General features: G+C 42.7%; 1 protein-coding gene across 2 annotated transcripts in view; it reads left to right on the top strand.

Moving 5' to 3' along the window:
* The window catches only part of CRY2 (cryptochrome circadian regulator 2), a 526,322-nt gene that overhangs the window by 391,224 nt on the left and 113,460 nt on the right, over positions 1 to 21,638 (top strand). The window contains exon 10 of one of the 2 annotated variants that reach the window (XM_044082570.1): positions 21,253 to 21,336. The exons of the other annotated variant lie outside the window; for it this stretch is intronic. Within the exon in view, the coding sequence (XP_043938505.1) occupies positions 21,253 to 21,336 (84 nt within the window). The remainder of the gene's footprint in view (positions 1 to 21,252; positions 21,337 to 21,638) is intronic. 2 annotated transcript variants of the gene reach the window in all.

The following is a 21,638-nucleotide window of genomic DNA, read 5'->3' as shown; positions in this document are numbered from 1 at the left end:
CCACAGCCAGGCAAACACTGACAACAGATGCTTTGGATTACGCCTGGGGAGCACACATGGCAGGAAAATGTATTTGGGGCAAGTGGCCCGCAGAACAAAGGCATCTTCACATCAATCAAAAAGAGATGCTAACTGTAAAAAATGCCCTTATAGCTTTCAAGGACCTTCTGCATCCAGGACAACTACTACTAAAGACAGACAACACCACAGTTATGTGGTACATAAACAAGCAAGAGGACACTCATTCTTATCCCCTCTGCAGACAAGCCATGACCTTGTGGAACACAGCTCTAACCTATCAAGTTCATCTGCAAGCACAATTCCTGCCAGGTGAGAAAAACACACTGGCAGACGACTTAAGCAGAAACATCATGGATCCGCACGAATGGAAATTACATCCACAAATGTTCAGGATGATAACACAAAAATGGTGGAGCCCGGACATAGATATGTTCGCATTCCCAGTGAATTGCCAGTTACAGAAATTCTGCACAAGGACTTACCACCCACAAGCATGGAAAGTGGATGCCCTCTCATTCAGCTGGAAAAACCTACAAGTATACGCTTTCCCACCACTTCCTCTTCTTTCAAAGGTACTCCTAAAAGCCAGACAAGAAAAGCCAAAGATGATCCTGATTGCCCCAGACTGGCCACACCAGCACTGGTACCCAATCTTAAAGAACTTAGCACAAGGTCCACCATGGATTTTTCCTCAAATCCCACAACTTCTGACTCAGCAAAACAATCAGATACTTCACGGCTAGCTCAAGACTTTAAACCTGGCTGCATGGCAGATTCCTTAGTCAAGCAAGCAATGCCTCTCTCCAAAGCTGTTATGGATGTCATTCTGGAGGCCAGAAGGCCTAGCACCAGGAAAGCCTATTCGGATAAATGGAAGAGATTCTGTGCCTGGAACCAGGCTCACAGCCTTGACCATCTTGTCCCAAATATTCCTCAGATACTACAATACTTAACTGAGATGCTGGACAAAGGCCTCTCCTTTTCATCCATCAAGATCCATGCCTCTGCCATCTCTGCTCATTACAACACAGACCCACCAATTTTTTCTAATCCTTTGCTAAAACAGTACCTCGGAGGGGCTAAAAACATAAGACCTTCCCGTAGAGCACCATCTCCAACTTGGGACCTCAATGTCGTCTTGGAAAAATTTACTTTACCTCCTTTTGAGCCAGCTAACTCAGCAGACTTAAAATATGTCTCTTGGAAAACTGCTCTGCTCCTGGCAATAACCTCAGCACAAAGAGTTTCAGAATTACAGGCACTAATGGCAGTGGAACCTTTCATCATTTTCCACCAAGACAGGGTGTCTTTAAGAACAAACCCTACTTTTATGCCAAAGGTGGTATCAAGTGTGGCTCTAAACTAAACTATTCACTTGCCAACTTTTTATCCAAATCCACAGAATAAAGGGGGGAGACTGCTGCATTCCTTGGACATACACAGGCAGTTACGCTTCTACTTGGACAAAACGAAAGCTTTCAGGAAAACTGAGCAATTGTTTGTAGCATATGCTGCAGGAACATAGGGAAAAGCCATTTCAAAACAGACCATTTCAAAATGGATAGGGCACTGTATATGTTTCTGCTATATGCACCGTGGGAAAACTGCACCTAACAGCATTAGGTCTCATTCCACCAGGGCAACAGCCACTTCAACTGCCTACCTCAGAGGAGTACCTACCAAGGACATTTTGGAAGCAGCAACTTGGAGTTCTGTACATACCTTCACCAAGCATTACCATCTGCCTCTTTACTCTAAATCCAGAGCTGGCTTTGCCACTGCAGTGCTGCAGGGCCTTATAGCCACCCCTAATGCCTTATAGAACCAGCCACCCTACCTCAGCTTTGGGATTCTACCCAAGTGTAATGACTGCAGCATTGTAATACGATGAACATAGTACAGTTTTGTACCTACCATAAATGTAGATGTTCGAGTGTATACACTGCAGGTCTAGGTTACCCTGCCTCCTTCCCCTCTTACTTGCTGGTATTTACCTAAGCCTTCTACCCTTTGCTACCTATGGGGAGTATTTGTTGGTAACTGAAAGTTTTTGATTGCTTTTATTATGTATGTTTTATTAGCAATTTACATTGCCTACCTTTTTGGGGGCACCTGACATCTGGGGCAAGAAAAACTGAAGAAAATGGTGTCGGCTGCATCTTCTATACCCCTGGCGCACTGACGTCAGGGAAGAAGCGACAGCAACTGACGCAGGACCAAGACTTTGGAACTCGGGCCGACTGCGGGACCGCCTGACGGCAGGATAACCCAAGTGTAATGACTGTAGCAGTGTATACACTCGAACATCTACATTTATGGTAGGTACAAAACTGTACTATTAGCTCCATGGCTAGCAGTGGGAGGAACATTGAACTTCAAATGACACTGGAGAGCAGCAGGAAAGGCTATAGAGTTTTGAGTTTAAGACAAGTGGGGCACTGTGCTGAAGATAAACCAAGGAACAGGTAGGCAGGGCCAGTGTTAACATTTTGTGGGCCCCCAGCAAATGTCAAGTTGGGGGCCCCCTAGGCACTTCCAGTACAAGTATCATCCTGTCAGTGCCACACCTCCTAACAAACTTTATAGTTTGTACTGCAAACCTTTAGGAGTAGTATGCATAGACAGACCTCAGCTACAAGCTGTTAACAACAGGCCTACATGCCACACTTGGTCCCTTTGTTAGATAGGTCAACATTTACAGTTACTGGCATTTAGTTGCAACAAAGATACATTACAACAATTATATGTGCAGGTCCGGACTTAAATGAAGTGATGACTAGGCCTGCTGTTTCAACACCCCCGCACACCCTCCAGTCCTCTCCTCTGATCACCCCCCCCCCCCTTTTGGGTTCCCCATACCATGCACATTACTTTTTTCTTCCTTTACTTACATTTTGCCTTACTCTCAGCTTTTTCAAGAAGCCATAACTTTCTGTATGCTCTGAAGTGCATTTTAACGTTTTTTTTCTTTATACACAAAGTTTTCATCCAGTAATGGTTTGAGCACAAATTATTATTAAGGAAAGACATTCACTGTTGCTGTTCAGCTTTAGTTTTCTTTGCATCCTTTCGGCACACCTTTCCTGACCAAGACAGCACAGTAATAACCATTTAGGTAATAACTCAATTGAGCTGGTGTCCCCAAAGCCATAGGGGTTCTGTATGTGCCCTGGGATGCATTTTAGAGGATTTTCTCAGCATTTTACTCCAGTGGTGGCCTAAACAAAAATCATGAAAAAGAAAAGAATTTCAGTCTTATTTTTTTCTTTCAGAAGAAGACATAAGTTGTGCCCAAGGCTTAATGTTCAAAGTTGACAAAATAGTAACTCACAATAAACTAACAAGCCAGTTGTGGGAATAAATAGGTCTTATCTGGGAATACTGCCTTCTTCCCTAACCCCCCCCCCCCACAGAAGACAGTCACTGCCCATGCATCCCTCTGGTGATGTTCTTCATCTCACATTGCTGCAGTCCTTACACTTGGGTAGTCCGCTGTCCACGGTCGGCCCGAATATCAAAGTATAAGGCTGACGTCGGTCAGGGCGCATTTAACTGACGTCAGGACGTCAGGGTACAAATGCGCATGACCGACGTCATATCATCAGTCTTTTTTGCCGCATGGTCCGATGCAGAAGCAGCATTGCAAGTGCCGGTTGGCGTTCTGAGATTTTTCGATTTAGAAGTTTCAGACCGAGTTCAAAGTTGGCTAAGTACCCGTTGGGAATATTTTAGTTTTTTCTTGCCTCAGTCATTTACCGGATGTCAGAAAAAGTTAATAATTGCGTTTCTTGTGGGAAACAGATACCGCATAGAGATTATCATACTTTGTGTATTCCTTGCTTAGGGCCTGAGCACGACGTTGTTGGCTGTCGCTCTTGTGCTAGATTTAATAAACACACTATAACGAGAAGGTTGGATTGTGCAAGGTTAGTCTTTGGGAAGCGGTGCAATTATAAAATGCCGTCGGATGCTCCGACGCCCGCTTCCTCGAAGAAGCGCAAGGACAAGGCAGTTAAGCCTAGGCTAGAAGAACCGTCTGTACCGGACGCCGGTTCTTTAGAGGTGCCGGTGGAGCCGGTGGCTCCACCGGAGATTTCTTTGTGTTCCCAGAGTGAGACCTTATTATTGCAGGATGTGGCCTCTCAGGAGGCAAGTCAGGCTGAGGGGGCTTCTCAGAGACCTAGGGTGGAGCCTGAGCTGAGGGGTTTTGAGCAAGCTTCAGATGTTTCAGAGTCTTCGGCTGAAGACTTGCAGGAGTACTCTCCTTATTCTGATTCTGATGTGGATGATTCTACTCCTTCTGCTACTCCTCCTGAGGATTTTTCTTTTTCAGAAACTCTTCATTCCATGAGGGAGCATTTTAAGTGGGAGGGTCAGGACTTCTCTGATTCCAGGAAACGGCTTAGGGAATCTCTGTTTTTACCCCAGCATAGGCCTTTGGCTATACCTCCTGTTTTGGATGTAGTGGAAGATGTTTTTACAGAGGCTTCTCTTAATCCTGATTCTTTGCCTCCTGCTCCTGTTAAGCCGGATAGGTATTACAGGGTGCCTGAAGTTCATAAGTATCTTTTTAAGAGTCCTAGGGCAGACCCTGAAACTGTTAGCCAGGGGCCTAAGGGTGTTAAGGCTTCTGTTGTTAAGAATCCGGTTCCTACTGACAAGGAGGCTAGGGCCTTGGATAGATGGGGAAAGAAAGTTTATACTTCTTCCACTCTTGCTATGAGGGCTCTGAATTGCCAGTTTCACATGTTGAAATACCAAAACTATCTCCTTTCACAATTGAGGTCTAAGGTTGTTGCTCTGGCAGTAGGTATTGATTGTAAAGAGTTGCAAGATTTAGTACATGTTTCTGAACAGGTGGGTAAGCATTCTTTGCAATGTGGTTTTGATGCTGTACGGGCCTCGTCTAGGGTGGCTGCCACTGGGACTGTTCTTCGCAGGCACGCCTGGCTGAGGGATCAGAATTTGTCTGAACATATTAAAACAAGGATTTTAGATGCTCCTTTACAATCTGACGTGTTGTTTGGTCCTCCTGTTGAGACAGTCTTAAAGAAAATGGAAGACAAGGCTAAGTCTATGCAGACTGTTAAAGATTTTTTGCAGGTCCAGCCTCCGAAGTTTAGTAGAAATTGGCCTACTAAGGGGTGGACGTATCCTTCTTATGATTCCCAGTCTAGGGGTAGATCTAGACGTGGTAAGGGCAGAGCTCAGGGCTCTTTCAGGCCTAGAACAGGGAGTTCTCCTGCACAGGCTTCGGGTGAGGGCAGGGGTCAGTCCTTTCGTAAGCAGACCCAATGACCTACCTTTTCGGCTGCCAGAGCCTGCTCGTCTGGCAGCACCTTTGGGAGGAAGGTTGGCACTTTTCAAAGAAATTTGGAGTTTAATTACCCAAGACAGATGGGTATTGGATATCATACACCACGGCTACAGGTTTTATTTCCATACCTTGCCTCCTTTCAAGGGCATGCCAGACATTCCTCCTCAACAAAGAATAGAGGCTCACAAACAGGTTTCTCTGTTGCTTCAACTAGGGGCCATACAGCCGGTCCCTCTGCCAGAAGTGGGCCTAGGATTTTATTCTCGCCTGTTCCTAGTACCAAAGAAGGGGAACACGTGGAGACCAATTTTGGATTTATCTATCCTCAACACTTATCTGGACATTCCCAAGTTCAAAATGTTGACATTGCAGCAGCTTTTACCTCTGCTGGGCAAAGATCATTGGATGGTAACTTTGGATCTCAAGGAGGCTTACCTTCATGTTCCTGTCAGACTCAGTTGCAGAAAGTATCTGCGTTTTCGAGCTGGGACTTCTCACTATCAGTTCTCTGCATTGCCCTTTGGCTTATCTACTGTGCCCAGAGTGTTCACGAAAGTTCTGGCTCCAGTGATAGCTTTCTTCAGACTAAAAGGAATACAGATCTATCCTTATTTGGACGACTGCCTAATTCTGGCTCAAGGAAGGGAAGAGCTTCTTCATCATTTGGAATATGTGATAGCAGTGCTAAGATGCCTAGGGTATTCTGTGAACGAAATAAAGTCCAGTCTAGTACCCTCTCAAGACATGTGCTTTCTGGGTGTGAGACTGAATACAGCAGCCCAGATGGCCTTTTTAACCCCGGACAAACAAAAGAGTCTATCCCTTTACTTCCATCAACTATCTCATCAGTCCGGGCTGACTGCAAGGAGAGTCCTTCAAGCCTTAGGGTTCATGGCATCTTGTATTCTGGTGCTTCCCAATGCCAAACTGCATATGAGGAAGCTACAATGGTATCTCAAAATGTATGGACACAGCACTGCCAGGATCTGGACACTGTCATTCAAATAATACCTTGCATTCAGAAGGAATTTTTGTGGTGGGCTCAGGAATGTCACCTAAACAAGGAACTCTCTGTGACCCGGCCAGAGGCAAGTCAGATTTTAACGACAGATGCCTCAGACAAAGCTTGGGGAGCTCATCTAAATGGAAAGTGGATACAAAACAAGTGGCCTGTCAGACTACAACATCTACATATCAACATGAAGGAGATGTTAGCAGTCCAGTTTGCATTAATAGCTTTCAAGGAATTCCTTCTTCCAGGACAGGTGTTGATTCTAACAGACAACACAACTGTCATGTGGTACATCAACAAGCAAGGGGGAACGCATTCTTATCCTCTATGCAGGCAAGCAATGATTTTGTGGGAGACTGCTCTCAGTTTACAGCTCAATCTTCAGGCAAGGTTTCTGCCAGGAGCACAGAACTCCTTAGCAGATGTGTTGAGCAGACGAATTATGGATCCCCACGAGTGGAAATTGGATCCTCATGTATTTCAGAAATTGACAGTGTCATGGGGAACTCCAGACATAGATCTGTTCGCTTCTCCACTAAACCATCAGCTGCCAAAGTTTTGCAGGAAAAGGTTTCATCCCACAGCTTGGAGAGTGGATGCTCTTTCTTTCAATTGGAGCAGTCTTCATGTGTATGCCTTTCCACCTCTGCCTCTCCTCCCAAAGGTACTTCTGAAGGTCAGACAGGACAAGCCAAGGATGATTTTAATAGCTCCAGATTGGCCTCGACAGCACTGGTACCCATTACTAAGAAGTCTAGTACGGAAGCCTCCATGGCCTTTGCCTTCGATTCCACACCTGTTGTCACAGGAGGACAGCCATTTGCTCAATGTCAAGCTTCACTCTCTGCACCTAACAGCCTGGCATATTCTGTTTTGAACCATAATGGGCCTCCACTTCCTCAGCAAGTTTTGAATGTTATTTTGGAAGCTAGAAGGCCTAGTACAAGGAAAGTGTACGCTGATAAATGGAAGAGATTTTTATTTTGGAGTGCAGCAAAAGATTTTGATGTTTCTGAGCCTAATTTGTGTGTGGCTCTTCAATATCTTACTGAGTTACTAGACAAAGGTTTGTCTTTCTCTTCTATTAAAGTTCATGCTGCAGCAATTTCAGCTCACTATGATTGCGACCGCCATTGTTTTCTCATCCTTTGTTCAAGCAATTTCTTAGAGGGGCAAAGAATATAAGACCCCACGAAGAGCTCCTACTCCTGCTTGGGATCTCAATTTTGTGTTGGAGAAACTCACTCTACAACCTTTTGAGCCTGCAGCTACTGCTGAGTTGAAATATTTATCATGGAAGACTGCTTTTTGTTGGCCATTACCTCTGCAAGAAGGGTTTCTGAATTACAGGCCCTTATGGCAGTTGAGCCTTTCTTGATTTTCCATAAGGATAGGGTATCATTACGTACTAATCCTTCCTTTATGCCTAAGGTGGTTTCTAGTGTGGCTTTAAACCAGACTATTCATTTGCCTACTTTTTATGCAAATCCCCAAAATAAGGGGGAAAAGATTTTGCACACTTGGATGTACACAGGCAGTTGCGTTATTATTTGGACAGAACTAAAGGGTTCAGGCAGTCTCAGCAGTTGTTTGTTTCTTTTGCTTTGAGTTCTCAGGGCAAGCCTGTGTCAAAACAAACTATTTCTAAGTGGATTGGGTTTTGCATTGCTTTCTGTTATTCCCATCATGGCAAGGAGGTTCCAGCTGGGATTAGGCCTCATTCCACTAGGGCTACTGCCACTTCAACAGCTTTTTTGAGGGGAGTGGCAACCAAGGATATTTTGGAGGCAGCTACTTGGAGTTCTGTGCATACTTTCTGTAGGCATTATCACCTGCCACTTTACTCTAAGTCCAGGGCTGGTTTTGCCACTGCGGTCTTGCAGGGCATTTTGTCAGCTCCTGCTTCCTTGTAGTTAGCCATCCTCCCTTACCTCTGCTTTGGGATTCTACCCAAGTGTAAGGACTGCAGCAATGTGAGATGAAGAACATAGTACAGTTTTGTACCTACCATAAATGTAGATGTTCGAAGATCCACATTGCTGCAGTCCAATTACCCTCCCTCCTTCCCTCTGTAGTTGGAGGTGGTTGTGTGGGTTGGGTTGTACATATTGTGTATATTGTATATATATTGTACATATAGTTAGTGCAAGGGTGGTTGGTTATTTGTTTGCTGTCTTTTGGTTTTGACCTTTATTTTTAAGGTCTTCTGACATCTGGGGCAAGAAAAGACTGAGGATATGACGTCGGTCATGCGCATTTGTACCCTGACGTCCTGACGTCAGTTAAATGCGCCCTGACCGACGTCAGCCTTATACTTTGATATTCGGGCCGACCGTGGACAGCGGACTACCCAAGTGTAAGGACTGCAGCAATGTGGATCTTCGAACATCTACATTTATGGTAGGTACAAAACTGTACTTTATACTAGGTTGAAAGCAGAGATTTAAATTACCTTAGCCAAATATTTCAAGTGACTGCTGATATATGTGTACATAGCGTGCTTCCTCACTCCTAACCCTCTAAGTCAGCCCCATGTACATGTGCATGATGTGTTATTGTGAGAATGATTTCTGTAATACTATTTATATATTTATTTATATTTGTTGACCGGGAGTGTCCGACTGGACGTAGGTCCTTTTTCAGCGGAGGCCCGGGGAGAAAAACTCCACAGTTAAAATAAACAGACAGTAGTTACATTGGATTACATAACGATTAACAATTTACATAGCAATTACAACATTTTTACAGATGAAGAACATAGTACATCAGTAGACAAACTAGAATCTTTATATGTGAAGTACATAATAGACATTAACAAATGTTGCAATAAGACGTTCCTGCTGTATAATAAGTATTAGGCTTATGAGCATCTGAGTCTGCTATAATCAAGGTAGTTAGTGGAGTGGAAAGAAAGGTAGTGGTTGGATGCGGTGGGTGATATTGGAGTGGGAGTTGCAAGGGCATAGCCAGCATGTTTTTAGGTGCGCTTTTAGTAAAGTTTTGAAGTGGGTGCATGATGGTATGGAGGTAATTGTGGGTGGGAGGGAGTTCCATAATTTGGCTATGGTGCAAGAGAATAGTGCTTCACCAGCAGAGTTATTGGCTTTAGTGATCTGCAAGTGATTTTTGTTGCTGGATCTTAGTGGTCTGGTGGTGCGATAGGGTTGGAGTAGATTCTGGAGGGATGGGACATTTAGTGGATGGTTTACTAGTTTGTGGGCGAGTGAGAGTTGATACCATTGAAGGAGGTGAGGGAGTTCAAGCCAGCCCAGTTCAGCAAGTGAGAGACAGTGGTGACTATGGTAGGATGCCCCTGTGGCGAATTTGGCGATTTTATTGTAGCAGGTCTCTAGCTTGTTTAGATTGCATTGCCTTAGGTTGGTATATATTGGAGAGGCATAAAGTAAGGTGGAGATAAGGTGGGGAATTTGCTATTGAAATCTTTGCTGCTTTGGTGAGAAGTTGCTTATTTCTGTATAATGCTCCTAGTTTTTTGTGGACTTTATTATGGTCATGGATATGTGAATGTCAAATTTTAGTTTGTCTATTTCCACTCCTAGCAATTTGGTGTGTTCAGTTGGGTATATAGTGGTGTTGTCTTTTGCTGTGATGTTAAAGTGAGAGTTGTTTTGAGTATGTTTGGTGGGTTGGAAGATGAGTAGTTTAGTTTTATATATATATTCTAATTTGTTTACTCTTTGACATTGCACGACCCCTACACAAGCTATAGTAACCTTCTTTGCACACCTCTGAGGTCTGTGAGAAAAGTAAATAAACAATGACCACACTGTCTTCAGCTCAAACACAAGCTATAATGACTTCATGGGCACACCTCTAAGATTTGACTGTGATGAAAATTAAAGTTGTAATAACCGCACAATACCCAGCCCCCCGTAACCTACAGCAGCTTTCTGTACACACGCATTTGAGCAAGGCTGGTTTTAAAATGGGTGTGGCTGAAACCAAAGGCTATTATAAGCTTTATCCTAAAAGGGTCATATCTCAGTATTGTTCAGGTTAAACAGCTCAATCAGAAAATTGATACTTTTTTGTCCTCATTTTTCTTCAACCAGCAGTAGCTTTTGTGCGGGTCCCCACAGAGTCAAGAATGATTAAGGGAGCTCCCAGTATCCATTTATACCATCTGGTGAGTGGGGGCCACCAGACTCCAAGAAGATCCAAGTGTCTGAATGTTCTGTAATATATCTCGTGTTTTACTTTTGAAATATAATTACTTGTTAAGTGCATTTTTACTGATACCCAGAAGAATAATGTCTGTGTCCTGGCATTACTGGGTGCATGCACAGACAAAAATCAGTTATCTTTTTTACACATGCACAACATAAGCTATAGCAGTCCTAGTTTTTTAGTTATTTCAGGAAATAGCAATATGTTGTGCAACACTGGTACTGCCACACCAGATCAGTGACTGCTGTTTAGCAGTTGTCAAACAGCAGCAGAGGTAAGTCACTTATTTACCTCATTGAGGAGTAATGCAAACCTGTCACTGTCCCTGATTTCACACTTATTTACCTCATTGGACAGTAATGCATACCTGTCACTGTCCCTGATTTCACACTTATTTACCTAATTGAGCAGTAATGCATACCTGTCACTGTCCCTGATTTCACACTTATTTACCTCATTGAGGAGTAATACCTATCCATCATAGGTTCATACTAGGCTATCTGCCCTAGGGCATTTATAAGCCTAGCCAGAGTGTGTATGGCTTTCGCCACCCATTTTAAATTAATTTTGCTATGCCCTTTTTCGAGGTTAGTATACTGTGCCTCTGTCTAACAGTGACACAGAAGTGATACCCGGGGTAAACCTACGATCTCCCATCCACTCATCAAGATTCCTCTTGAAGAGAGTCAATGAGTGACTCTGCCTAACCTGGACTGGGATTTTATTCCAGAGTGAAGGGAGCCTCTGGGTTATGAATCTGTCCCTCCAGCATGTCCTATTTATTTCAGTGCTGAAGTTTAAGTCCCTCGAGCACGTAGCTCGATGGGATTTGGACTTTCTGAGGTGCAGCATGTCCATTAATTCCGGGTTGGACATGGCTTTATACGTCAGGCACAGATTGCCTCTGAGCAGGCGGTATGCCACTGAGTAGAGCTGGAGTTTCTTTAACCGGGCAGCTTACGGCATCTGTTTGAGCCTCTTGGTGAGGTACTTTTGGGGTCTTTCCATTTGCTGCAGGTGTCTGGTAAGGTACATCCCAAAAGGGGCATTGTACTCAATTATGGGCCTGATGAGGGATGAGTAAAGAGGCACGATGACCTCCCCTGATCTACATGTGAATCCCTTCATGATTAGGTGGGCTATATAAAATGTTTTTCTAACCACTTTGGCCACGTGGTTGTCAAATGAGAGATTGCTATCAACCTGGGTCCCCAGGTCCCTAATTACTTCTTCTGTACTTAATGGATTACCACCTATGTGGTAATTTGTGGGCACTTTGTTTTTGCCAAAGGGGATGACTATACACTTTTTGGCATTTAGCTTGAGGCCATGGCTCTGGCACCAGTAGTCTGTTTCTATGAGGCCCTTTTGGAGGATGCTTGTGTCGGCTGGAGAGTCTATTATGGCGCCCAGTTTGCAGTCATCTGCGAACTTGGTCAGCCACAGTCCTTCCACGTTGGCCTGTACCTCTGAGAAATATATACCGAACAAGAGAGGTCCCAAGACTGAGCCTTGTGGGACGCCACTTGTAACTGGTTTGGAGTCTGACATGGCTCCAGCTATTCTAACCATGTGGGTTCTGTCCTTGAGCCAGTTTGCAACCCATCTAGTGACATAGGGGTTTATATTTAAGCTGGTGAGCTTATCTATAATGCCTGAGTGGGGTATTGTATCGAAGGCTTTTGCGAGGTCCAGGTAGGCTGTGTGGACCACCTTCCCCTTGTCAATGGCCTTGGTGACTGTTTCAAAGAAATCGACCAGGTTTAAGAGGCAGGATCTGCCCTTAACAAAGCCGAACTGGGTAGGATCCAGTGTCTGTAGGTCCCCAATATCTTTATTTATAAGGTCCATGATGATCCTTTCCATAGCTTTGCAGACCAAGCTAGTGAGACTTATGGGGCGATAGTTTCCAGGATCCGCTGAGGCACCACCTTTGTGGAGAGGGACCACTGTTGCTGTACGTCACGCTTTGGGTACATATCCTGTAGTAAGGCTGAGATTGAACAGTAGTTTTAGGTTTGGGTTTAGCTCTTCTTGGAGTTCATGTAGGACGCAGCCCGGGACACCGTCTGGTCCCATTGATGCTGTGTTTCTTGCTTTGGAGAGGGCAGCTCTTACCTGAGCATCCGAGATGTCAGGGGGGCAGCACTCTGCTGGGATAGATATTAGCCCTTTTGGTGGGAGGGGAGAAGTTTGCGCTGAACCTGTCAGCTAGGATGTTGGCAATGTCTGTGGGTTCGGTGTATTTTTTGTCATTTTGGACTACTACTGAGCATATCTGGGAATTCCCACCCAAGTTCATAACATAACTAAAGAAAGCCTTGTGATTATCCTTAGTGTCCTGTGCAATTTTTCTCTCGAAGCTGGCCTTAGACAATTTTATGAGTGCCCGTAGTTTTTTGCTAATACTGATCAGAGATGCCTTCCCTTTTTGGGATTTTGCTCTGTCATGTAGTAGCTTCCTCCTTCTATTGTATAGTTTGTTTATGGCTGGGGTCCACCAGACAGGACGTCTGCCTTTGGAGGATTGGGTCTTGGTTTTATTTGGGATTGCATGATCCATGCATTCCTGAAGGTGTTCATAGAATGCGTTTATAAAGGATTTTGTGGTCTGGGCAGATATCCACAGGCCCGGGGGCTTTGAAGGATTCCACCTCAGTTTTGAAGAGTGTGAAATTTGCTTTAGAGAAGTTTTTCATGTGGTTTTCTGGGCATGGGGTGGGGTCGGGATGTGAATATCCAGTGAGATTAGTTTATGGTCTGATCTTATCAGTGAGGGATACACTTCTGGTCTGGAGCATAGAGTCCCCATGTTGGTGATGATCAGGTCCAGTATGTTTTCCCCTCTTGTGAGAGTGGTAACAAGTTGTTCCATAGCATTTGAGTTTATAAATTCTAGGAACCTTTGGGCTAGGGTGTTGGAGCTAGAGTAATGCTCCCAGTCTATGGTTGGGTAGTTGAAGTCACCCAATATAATGGTGTTTGGAGAGCTCTTCATATTTTCCAGTGTTCTCAGGAAGGCCGAGTGGGGTTCCTGGGTTTGGGAGGGTGGTCTGTAGCAGGCTATAAACTGGAAGGCAGTTTTACCCACTGTTAGTTGCACATGGATAGTCTCTGATGCTTTGTGCTGTACCACCAACCTGGAGGTGTGGGTATCTTTGACGAATATTGATACCCCCCCTCCTTTTGTGGTTCGGTCCAAGTTTTGGGGCCGAAAAGCATGGTATGAGGTATAACCTGGTAGTGCTGGGGTGCTCTCGAGAGCCTTGAACCAGGTTTCTGTTGCTGCACAGATATCGATGTTCTCCATGCTAAGGAGAGTTTCAAGTGCGTGCATCTTGAGGTTTAGACTTCTGGCGTTGAGTAGCATTACTCTTAGTTTCTTATCCCTTGGGATACCTATGGAGGTGGGTTTGTCTTTTGAGCCTTGCCTAAAAAAGGCACTATGGGGGTAGCAAGAGCCTTTGCCAATATCCAAAAGCCCAGGGGTGACAGGTGCAAGCCGTCCCTAGCGAAGCATCGTGGCTTGTCGAGCATGTCATCCCAGGCGGACAGGCATTGGATCCCCTTTGAATGACACCAATACTTAAGCCAATTGTTGAAATTGATAATCTTGTCTTCATACTGTGGTATCATTCTTGGTGAGGGTAAGATGCTACTCAAGGTCAGGGTCATACCAGCCTGGGCTACATGCTCAGAGAGCTCCTCTATGTCTCTTTTCATGTAGTCCAGGGAGGTACGTCTCAGGTCATTCACACCAGCATGGACAATGACTGAGTCATATTTGTACTTACCTTGGAGTGACCTAAGTGCTTGTGTTATGTGGCGGATCCTAGCGCCCGACAGGCAGCTCACTGTGACCTCCTCCTTGTTCAGCCTGGTGAGCGGGACGTCAGTGTGCCTGATGATAGTCACCTATTACAAGTGTATCAGGTGTGTTGTTTAGCCTTAAGGGCTGTGACTTTTCGGCACACTGGCTTTGTGAGCTATGTGTTTTTTGTTTTGGGGTAGTGGTTGCTTGGGTATCTGCTGTGGAGGTCTCTGCTGCTTAGGCAGATTTTTATTTAGAGCCTCCAAGTATGTTTTTGTGTGTTTATGTGTTTGGTTTGCTGTCGTGGTAGGTCTGTGTGAGACTGGAATTGTAGTGAGTGTGGTTTCCTTCTCCTCCTGACTGGTTACGCCAGTACTGAGTTGAGAGAGCTTAGCCTCCAGTTTGGCTATATGGTTGCATCTCTCACATGTGTTGGAATTTGTTGGGAGGAGGAGAGGGTTGTCTGTGTACATTAGGCAGTTGTAACATTGCCTCAAGATTCCCAGGTTCACCAGCTGGACTGGAGAGGAGATTGACAACTGACCTTTGGACATGCTAGAATAGTATTGGGAATTCCTTTATAATTGAAAAAAGGGCCAATGGGGAACAAGTTACTCAAGGGGAGTTTGTGAGGGTGTAGTGCTTTTAATTTTTTAGTGCTGACTTATATAATTGCTTTAGTGAGCAAGTGCTAGGCTTTAGCGTAGGAATAGGGTGTTTATTATGAGAACTAGATCAGTTCCAAGGCTCAAACCCAAATAAGCGGCGCTGCACGATGCCGTGCTATGCACAAAATCACGCAAAGCCGCGCTACAGCGGGTTTTATACAGGCGGACTTGAAAGAGCTAGAAATTGGCCCAAAGCAGCCAACAGACTACCAGATTCCTGCGCTGGGAACACTCCTCCAGGGACAGATAGGCTGCTCCAAGCTCCCCACTGCCACTGGTGAACAAAGAAGCCTCCCTCTATCCAAGAAAGGAAATGGCAACACAGGAACTTTCCAAAAGTCCAGAATACAGCAAAGCCTGTATTTGGACTACTCTAGGTCAGGAAAGATGGGAAACGAGGATAACTTTTTTTTTTTTTGCAGCAAACAGCAGGAAAATGCAATAAATATTTAACACAGGCTAGCGCACTTGAGTGTGTAGCCTCAACAGGTAAATGCAACAAACAGGACAAACTTTAAAAGTGCAGGTGCAAAAACAACTTTAAACAGTTTAAAACAGTTCAAGAAGCAGAAATATTTGCAGTTTAGCTAGATTGGACAGTCGCCCAGATAGTAGCAGGAAAAAACACTTTTATCAGGTTAGCAGTCGCTCTTTTGGCCTCTCTGCTGCTAGCACCAAAAGGAGCTTGGCTGAGTAGTAAGAAGCGCAAAAACCTCGCCAAAGCGGGTTTTATGCAGGGGGACTTGAAAGAGCTAGAAATTGGCCCAAAACGGCCAATAGACTACCAGATTCTTGTGCTGGGAACACTCCTCCAGGGATAGATAGGCTGCTCTAAGTTCCCCACTGCCACTGGTGAACAAAGAAACCTCCCTCTATCCAAGAAAGGAAATGGGCAACAAAGGAACTTTCCAAAAGTCCAGAATGCAGCAAAGCCTGTATTTGGACTACTCTAGGTCAGGAAAGACGGGAAGCAAGGATAATTTTTTTTTTTGTTTTTCTTTTTTTCAACAAATAGCAGGAAAATGCAGTAAATATGTAACACAGGCTAGCGCACTTGAGTGTGTAGCCTCAACAGGTAAATGCAAAAAACAGGACAAACTTTAAATTACAAACGCAAAAGTGCACTAAAGCTGGCTTTAAAGCAGGGGGTTAGAAAGAGATAGGAAATGGCCCAAAACGGCCCATAAGCTACAGGTCACTGGGCTGGAACCACTCCTCAAGGGACAGATAGGCTGCTCAGAGCTCCCCACTCTCACTGGTGAACAAAGAAGCTTCCTCCTATCCAAATAAGGATATGGGCAACACAGGAACTATGACACAAAACGGCCCATAAGCTACAGGTCACTGGGCTGGAACCACTCCTCAAGGGACAGATAGGCTGCTCAGAGCTCCCCACTCTCACTGGTGAACAAAGAAGCTTCCTCCTATCCAAATAAGGATATGGGCAACACAGGAACTATGACACAGCCCAGAGATCAGCAATACCTGAAGACTGGACTATTCTAGTTCAGTAAAGGCGGGAAACAGGGATTTTTTTTTTTTTTACAAAGTAGCAGAAATTAGGTACAGAAACACAGTAAATGCTTTAATTCGGCTAGCGCACTTGAGTGTGTAGCCTACCAATTAAACTAAGCAAAAACAAACTTTAAAAGTGCAAAAAAAAACCTCAGAGATACAGGCAGGAATGCAATAAAACAACTTTACAGAGCTTATTTAGTAAAAGAAGCAGAAAAGTGTATATATACAGAAAAGCAGCAAAAACGCACAAACACTTCAGATACAGTGCAACCTAGAGCACTAGAGCTGTAGCAATATTAAGGCTATTACAGTTATAATAAATGCTCTGAAATATACTGTATATTTCCAAAATGTTTGAGAAGCACAGTCAGAACACAAGGAGGTTCAGGCGAAAAAAAAAAAAGTTTTGTTTTTCTTTTTGAAAGGGAAAAAGGAGGAACAGAAGGCCTTATCAAATGTTCTCTCTGTATTAGGCAGAATGAGCTAATGACACTAGACTGGGAGGAGTGTCACAGTAGGGGCGGGCAACTGCAAAGCCACCAAGTATAAGAGCAAGACACCAACAGGGAGGGAGGGGGGTGGGAAAAATAGCCTACAGACAGCAAGCACTAGAGACACAAATGAAGGTTTTTAAACAGATAAGGATTTGTAAAGATACAGAATAGACAAAGTGCTATATATATATTAAATTTTAAAAACAGTAATCTGTAAAAATAATCAAAACAAAATCAAGATACTTATATTTTCACCTCAGTTGCGGTCAACAATTAATCCAGTCTGCACTGTGTGTAAAGACAGAAACCCTATCAAAGTTAGGGCTTAAGTACCAGAACAGCTTTTTTTTTTTTTTACAAGAACACAAAAGGACCAGCCCCCACTAGCCAACAGATAATTACACAGAGGAAAGGCTTCAGTTAAAACAGCCTACAGACAGCAAGCACTAGAGACACAAATGAAAGGTTTTAAACAGATAAGGATTTGTAAAGATACAGAATAGACAAAGTGCTATATATATATATATATATATATTAAATTTTAAAAACAGTAATCTGTAAAAATAATCAAAAAAAATCAAGATACTTATATTTTCAGCTCAGTTGCGGTCAACAATTAATCCAGTCTGCACTGTGTGTAAAGACAGAAACCCTATCAAAGTTAGGGCTTAAGTACCAGAACAGCTTTTTTTTTTTTTTTTTTTTTTTTTTTTATACAAGAACACAAAAGGACCAGCCCCCACTAGCCAACAGATAATTACACAGAGGAAAGGCTTCAGTTAAAACAGCCTACAGACAGCAAGCACTAGAGACACAAATTAAAGGTTTTAAACGGATAAGGATTTGTAAAGATACAGAATAGACAAAGTGCTATATATATATATATATATATATATATTAAATTTTAAAAACAGTAATCTGTAAAAATAATCAAAAAAAAAATCAAGATACTTATATTTTCAGCTCAGTTGCGGTCAACAATTAATCCAGTCTGCACTGTGTGTAAAGACCACTGTCCCTGATTTCACAGGCCTTCCCTGATTTTCTTCCTACTTTTGCTTTCTCCTTCGCAAAAAAGTTTGATTTGCTGGTAAATCATTCAGGATTACAAACAGTCAATCAATCCAGACATCTGAGTTTTATACGTTTGTTTGTATTGTCCAAAAATACGTGTTGATGAAAAAAGGTGTTATTCTCTTAACTTTTCAAGTGCATTAGAGTACTTTTTAAAATGTAACGCTGATTTTGAGCCTTTATTCTATTATTTTTGGAATTTCAGTTAATTCTTAAGCAAAGAAATTGTTATACTATCTGATGTTATGCTTGTATTTATAAAACTCCCAAATCCAAATTTTGCACCAGGATAAGTCACCCTGGGCTGCTGATCTCTCTAGTGCTTACCTTGCTCATGTTCATTATCAACTTCATCCTAACAGGGTCATATCACAGCCCTGTTCAGGTTAAAGAGCATAATTAGTAAATTAATACATTTTTCTTCCTCATTTTTCCCCAACCAGCAGCAGCTTTTGTGCCCCCCCCCCCCCACAGTCAAGGATGATTAAGGGGGGGGGGGAGATGCAACCACTGGTATAGCAGGGACCTAACACTGGCAATGTAGTTACTTTTACTAGAGAAAATGTCCAACAACAGAATTTAATTAAACCATGGGCACTACGTCAGTAGTAAAATATTTAATGAATTCTGATGCCTGTTACTTGACAAAACACTGTTACTACAACCAGAATATCTTTGAATTTTAAAGGAGGTATAAATAAAAGTTGTTATCCATGTGGTTTATTAAGTATACAAAATTGTTGTACTAGCTTTTTTTGGTTTGACAGGCATATAACAAAATATCAGGATAAGAACTTGCTGTGGGGTCCCCCAGTGACCACAGGGTTCACTGATGCCTAAAGCCGGTTATGCAGATAGGATAGTTGTTTGCCTTTTATCAGTGGAGAGTAAGATAATTTTAGTGATACTTTGTTATTTCTAAGTTTTATGTCAATATGACAGAGTTGTATCAGTAGCAGCTGGCTTGCAGTAATTTGTTTTCATCTTAGCAGGTGTATCTTAGTAGGTGACTGCATTTTGCTGTAGTGATTCAAGTCATTTATCGCTGGTCATGAAAAGCTGATGATCATGGCACAGCATAGAGGTAACTTGATATTGTAGTAGATAGCCTCTGCTATCGGCTACATGTATTCAAGGAATATGACAGTTGTTTCTTGTCATTTAAGTTTGATTTTTTTTTTTAAGTAAAGCTTCTGGTTGTTTGTGGTCAGTAGGGTTCCTGCTTATTTAAATTTTGGTTTTCCATTTTGTGGCCTTTTGAGTAGGTAACCCACATCAAGCTTGTCCTGTCCGTGCCAAAATTCTCTTGCTAAAGCGTTCAACTTTATTATAATGGGGTTTTGTGTTTTAGTGATATCAGTGAAACAAGATAGAAAAATCTGTTTCTAAATTACAGAGCTGAAGTCTTGCTTAAGTCATCTTAGATTTAATGGAGTATCTGTGGAAATGATCATGTCATGCATGATAAGAACCCCTATAGGTGGGTAAGAGGTCAGAGACGCCCCAAAACTGACCTTTATTTTCCTCAGCAGTTTCACAATTTCCTTCCTGGATGTTGCAGGTGAATATATCATAACCAGTTGAACTGGACAGGCAGAGTGAGCTTACATGGCTGTCGATAGTTGGAGTCCATATCGTGGTGTAAAGGATCATGGTAACATTGTATAGATAAGTGACAGATCTGAGATTTTGAAGAGAGCCTTAAACATGGAGTTGGGGGCACTACATGTCATACATTTAACTGTGCCTCCTAAAATAGTACTGTAGAACTGGTAGAGAATGATTGTAGTTTAGTGGTGTCTTAAAACAAAACAAAAAAAAATGCATTTCAGTATTCATGCAGCTAGCCATAGTTGAGACATGTCATGGTTCTGTTTGTGTCATTTTATTTCAGTACTGTGAATAGCCACTATATAGAATGCGCACTGATCATAATTCTTGTTGCACTGAAGCATCTGAGAAACAGGATACATTGCTGAGTAGAGCACATCGGGTAGTGTGGTTGGATGAGGTCTGCAGCAGTGATCCTGCTGGAGCACGTACTGTTATGATGAGTTCCTTACACAACTTCACTGTTTCAAAAACTCCACCCCCATTTGCTAAAAATGTCTTTGTGGGGTGGCAGTCCTCCTCCTTAGCTATGCATCCACCCTCCCTTATTTGTACATACTTTTACCACAGTTCTACAACAGTAGCGACAAGAATAAATCCCCTGGTGCAGTGCACCCCAGTGTTGAATCAACAGCATGCATAACAGGAAGAAGCTTTGATAAATAGTAATCTTGAAGAAATGTGCTTGAGAATTTAAAACATTAATTCCTTTATGATTGTCAGTGGGCAAACACACACAAATACACACACTTTATCAGAGATGAGATAGCACATTGTGGAAGCCCAGAGTCTGAGAAAAATAAATTGCAGTTGCAACATTATAACCGTGAATTACCAAAACTAGCTAGTAGTACAGAAGCATTTGGTGGTGGGGCAGGCCTCCCATCGCATGCAATACCTAGTCTGTCATAGCAAGGACGTAATTTGTTCCAGAATGGTAGGTTCTTTTTATTAGAGAAAAAAGGACTCCACGGAATATGATTCTTGCTAAAATATGTCTTTGCTTTTAAAAACAAATTTAGTAGGTAAACCAGGATTTTTATACAGTCTTTTCAGCTGGTAAGAGAGAGACAAGCTGATGTTCATTTCATTTATGTTTGTGCTCATATCGACAGCTGTCATCCAAGTACGATTACTGAAAAAAAAAAAACTTTTCAACACTCCCTTCTTTCTTGTTAAGGTGTAGTAGCCAAGCCCTGATGCTACTTTTGTTTACCTGAGAAGTTAATTACTTTCCCATGTTTGTACTTTTCTTTGCTTCACTGATTCTGTATTCTTCACTACGCATCTAAGTGTGCTACTGCCATCTGTTTCTGTTGCATTTTTCTGTCAATTTGGCAGCACCAGGTTAACAAATTTTCATGTGGCCTCTCATTAGTATACTTTCAAAGACTTTGCTTAACTGAAGCGACCTTCTGAAATACCTGCCTTTATTGGAAATACACTTCATTTTAGAAGTGCGTATTTTATTAAGTTTTGTACTTGATAAGATATGCTGTCAGTTTACGGGAAGTTACTCGTTTTATTCTTTTCTTTAGGCTTACTTGCATCAGTTCCAGCCTGCGCTGAAGACGTGGCTGTTCCTTTGGCAGAAGCTTGTGGCAGTCATTGTAATATGACTAGTAAGATCCTCCATTTTTCTTTTTTTTTTTTTTTTTTGTTAGGCTTGTCATGTTTTTATTGTTTTTACATTTATGCATAAATGTTTCTTCCAATGACTTTCTGTTTTTTTGTTGAAGTCTTGCTTTTCTAATGTACTTATTAAACAGACATACTGCAGTGCAGCATTCTGCCTTCCAGGCATATAGAAGTAGATGGACTTGTAGTTTTACTGACCAGTATCTCTCATATATTTATTTTTTTTATTTACAGTGTATATATCTGCATCGATTTCTTCTTTTTTTTTTTTTTTTTTTGTCTTGTT

The sequence above is a fragment of the Protopterus annectens genome, chromosome 9.part0 (genome assembly GCF_019279795.1).
Source record: "Protopterus annectens isolate FY-2018-M chromosome 9.part0, PAN1.0, whole genome shotgun sequence".
Lineage (NCBI taxonomy): Eukaryota > Metazoa > Chordata > Ceratodontiformes > Protopteridae > Protopterus > Protopterus annectens.
This window is presented reverse-complemented; position numbering and strand designations above follow the sequence as displayed.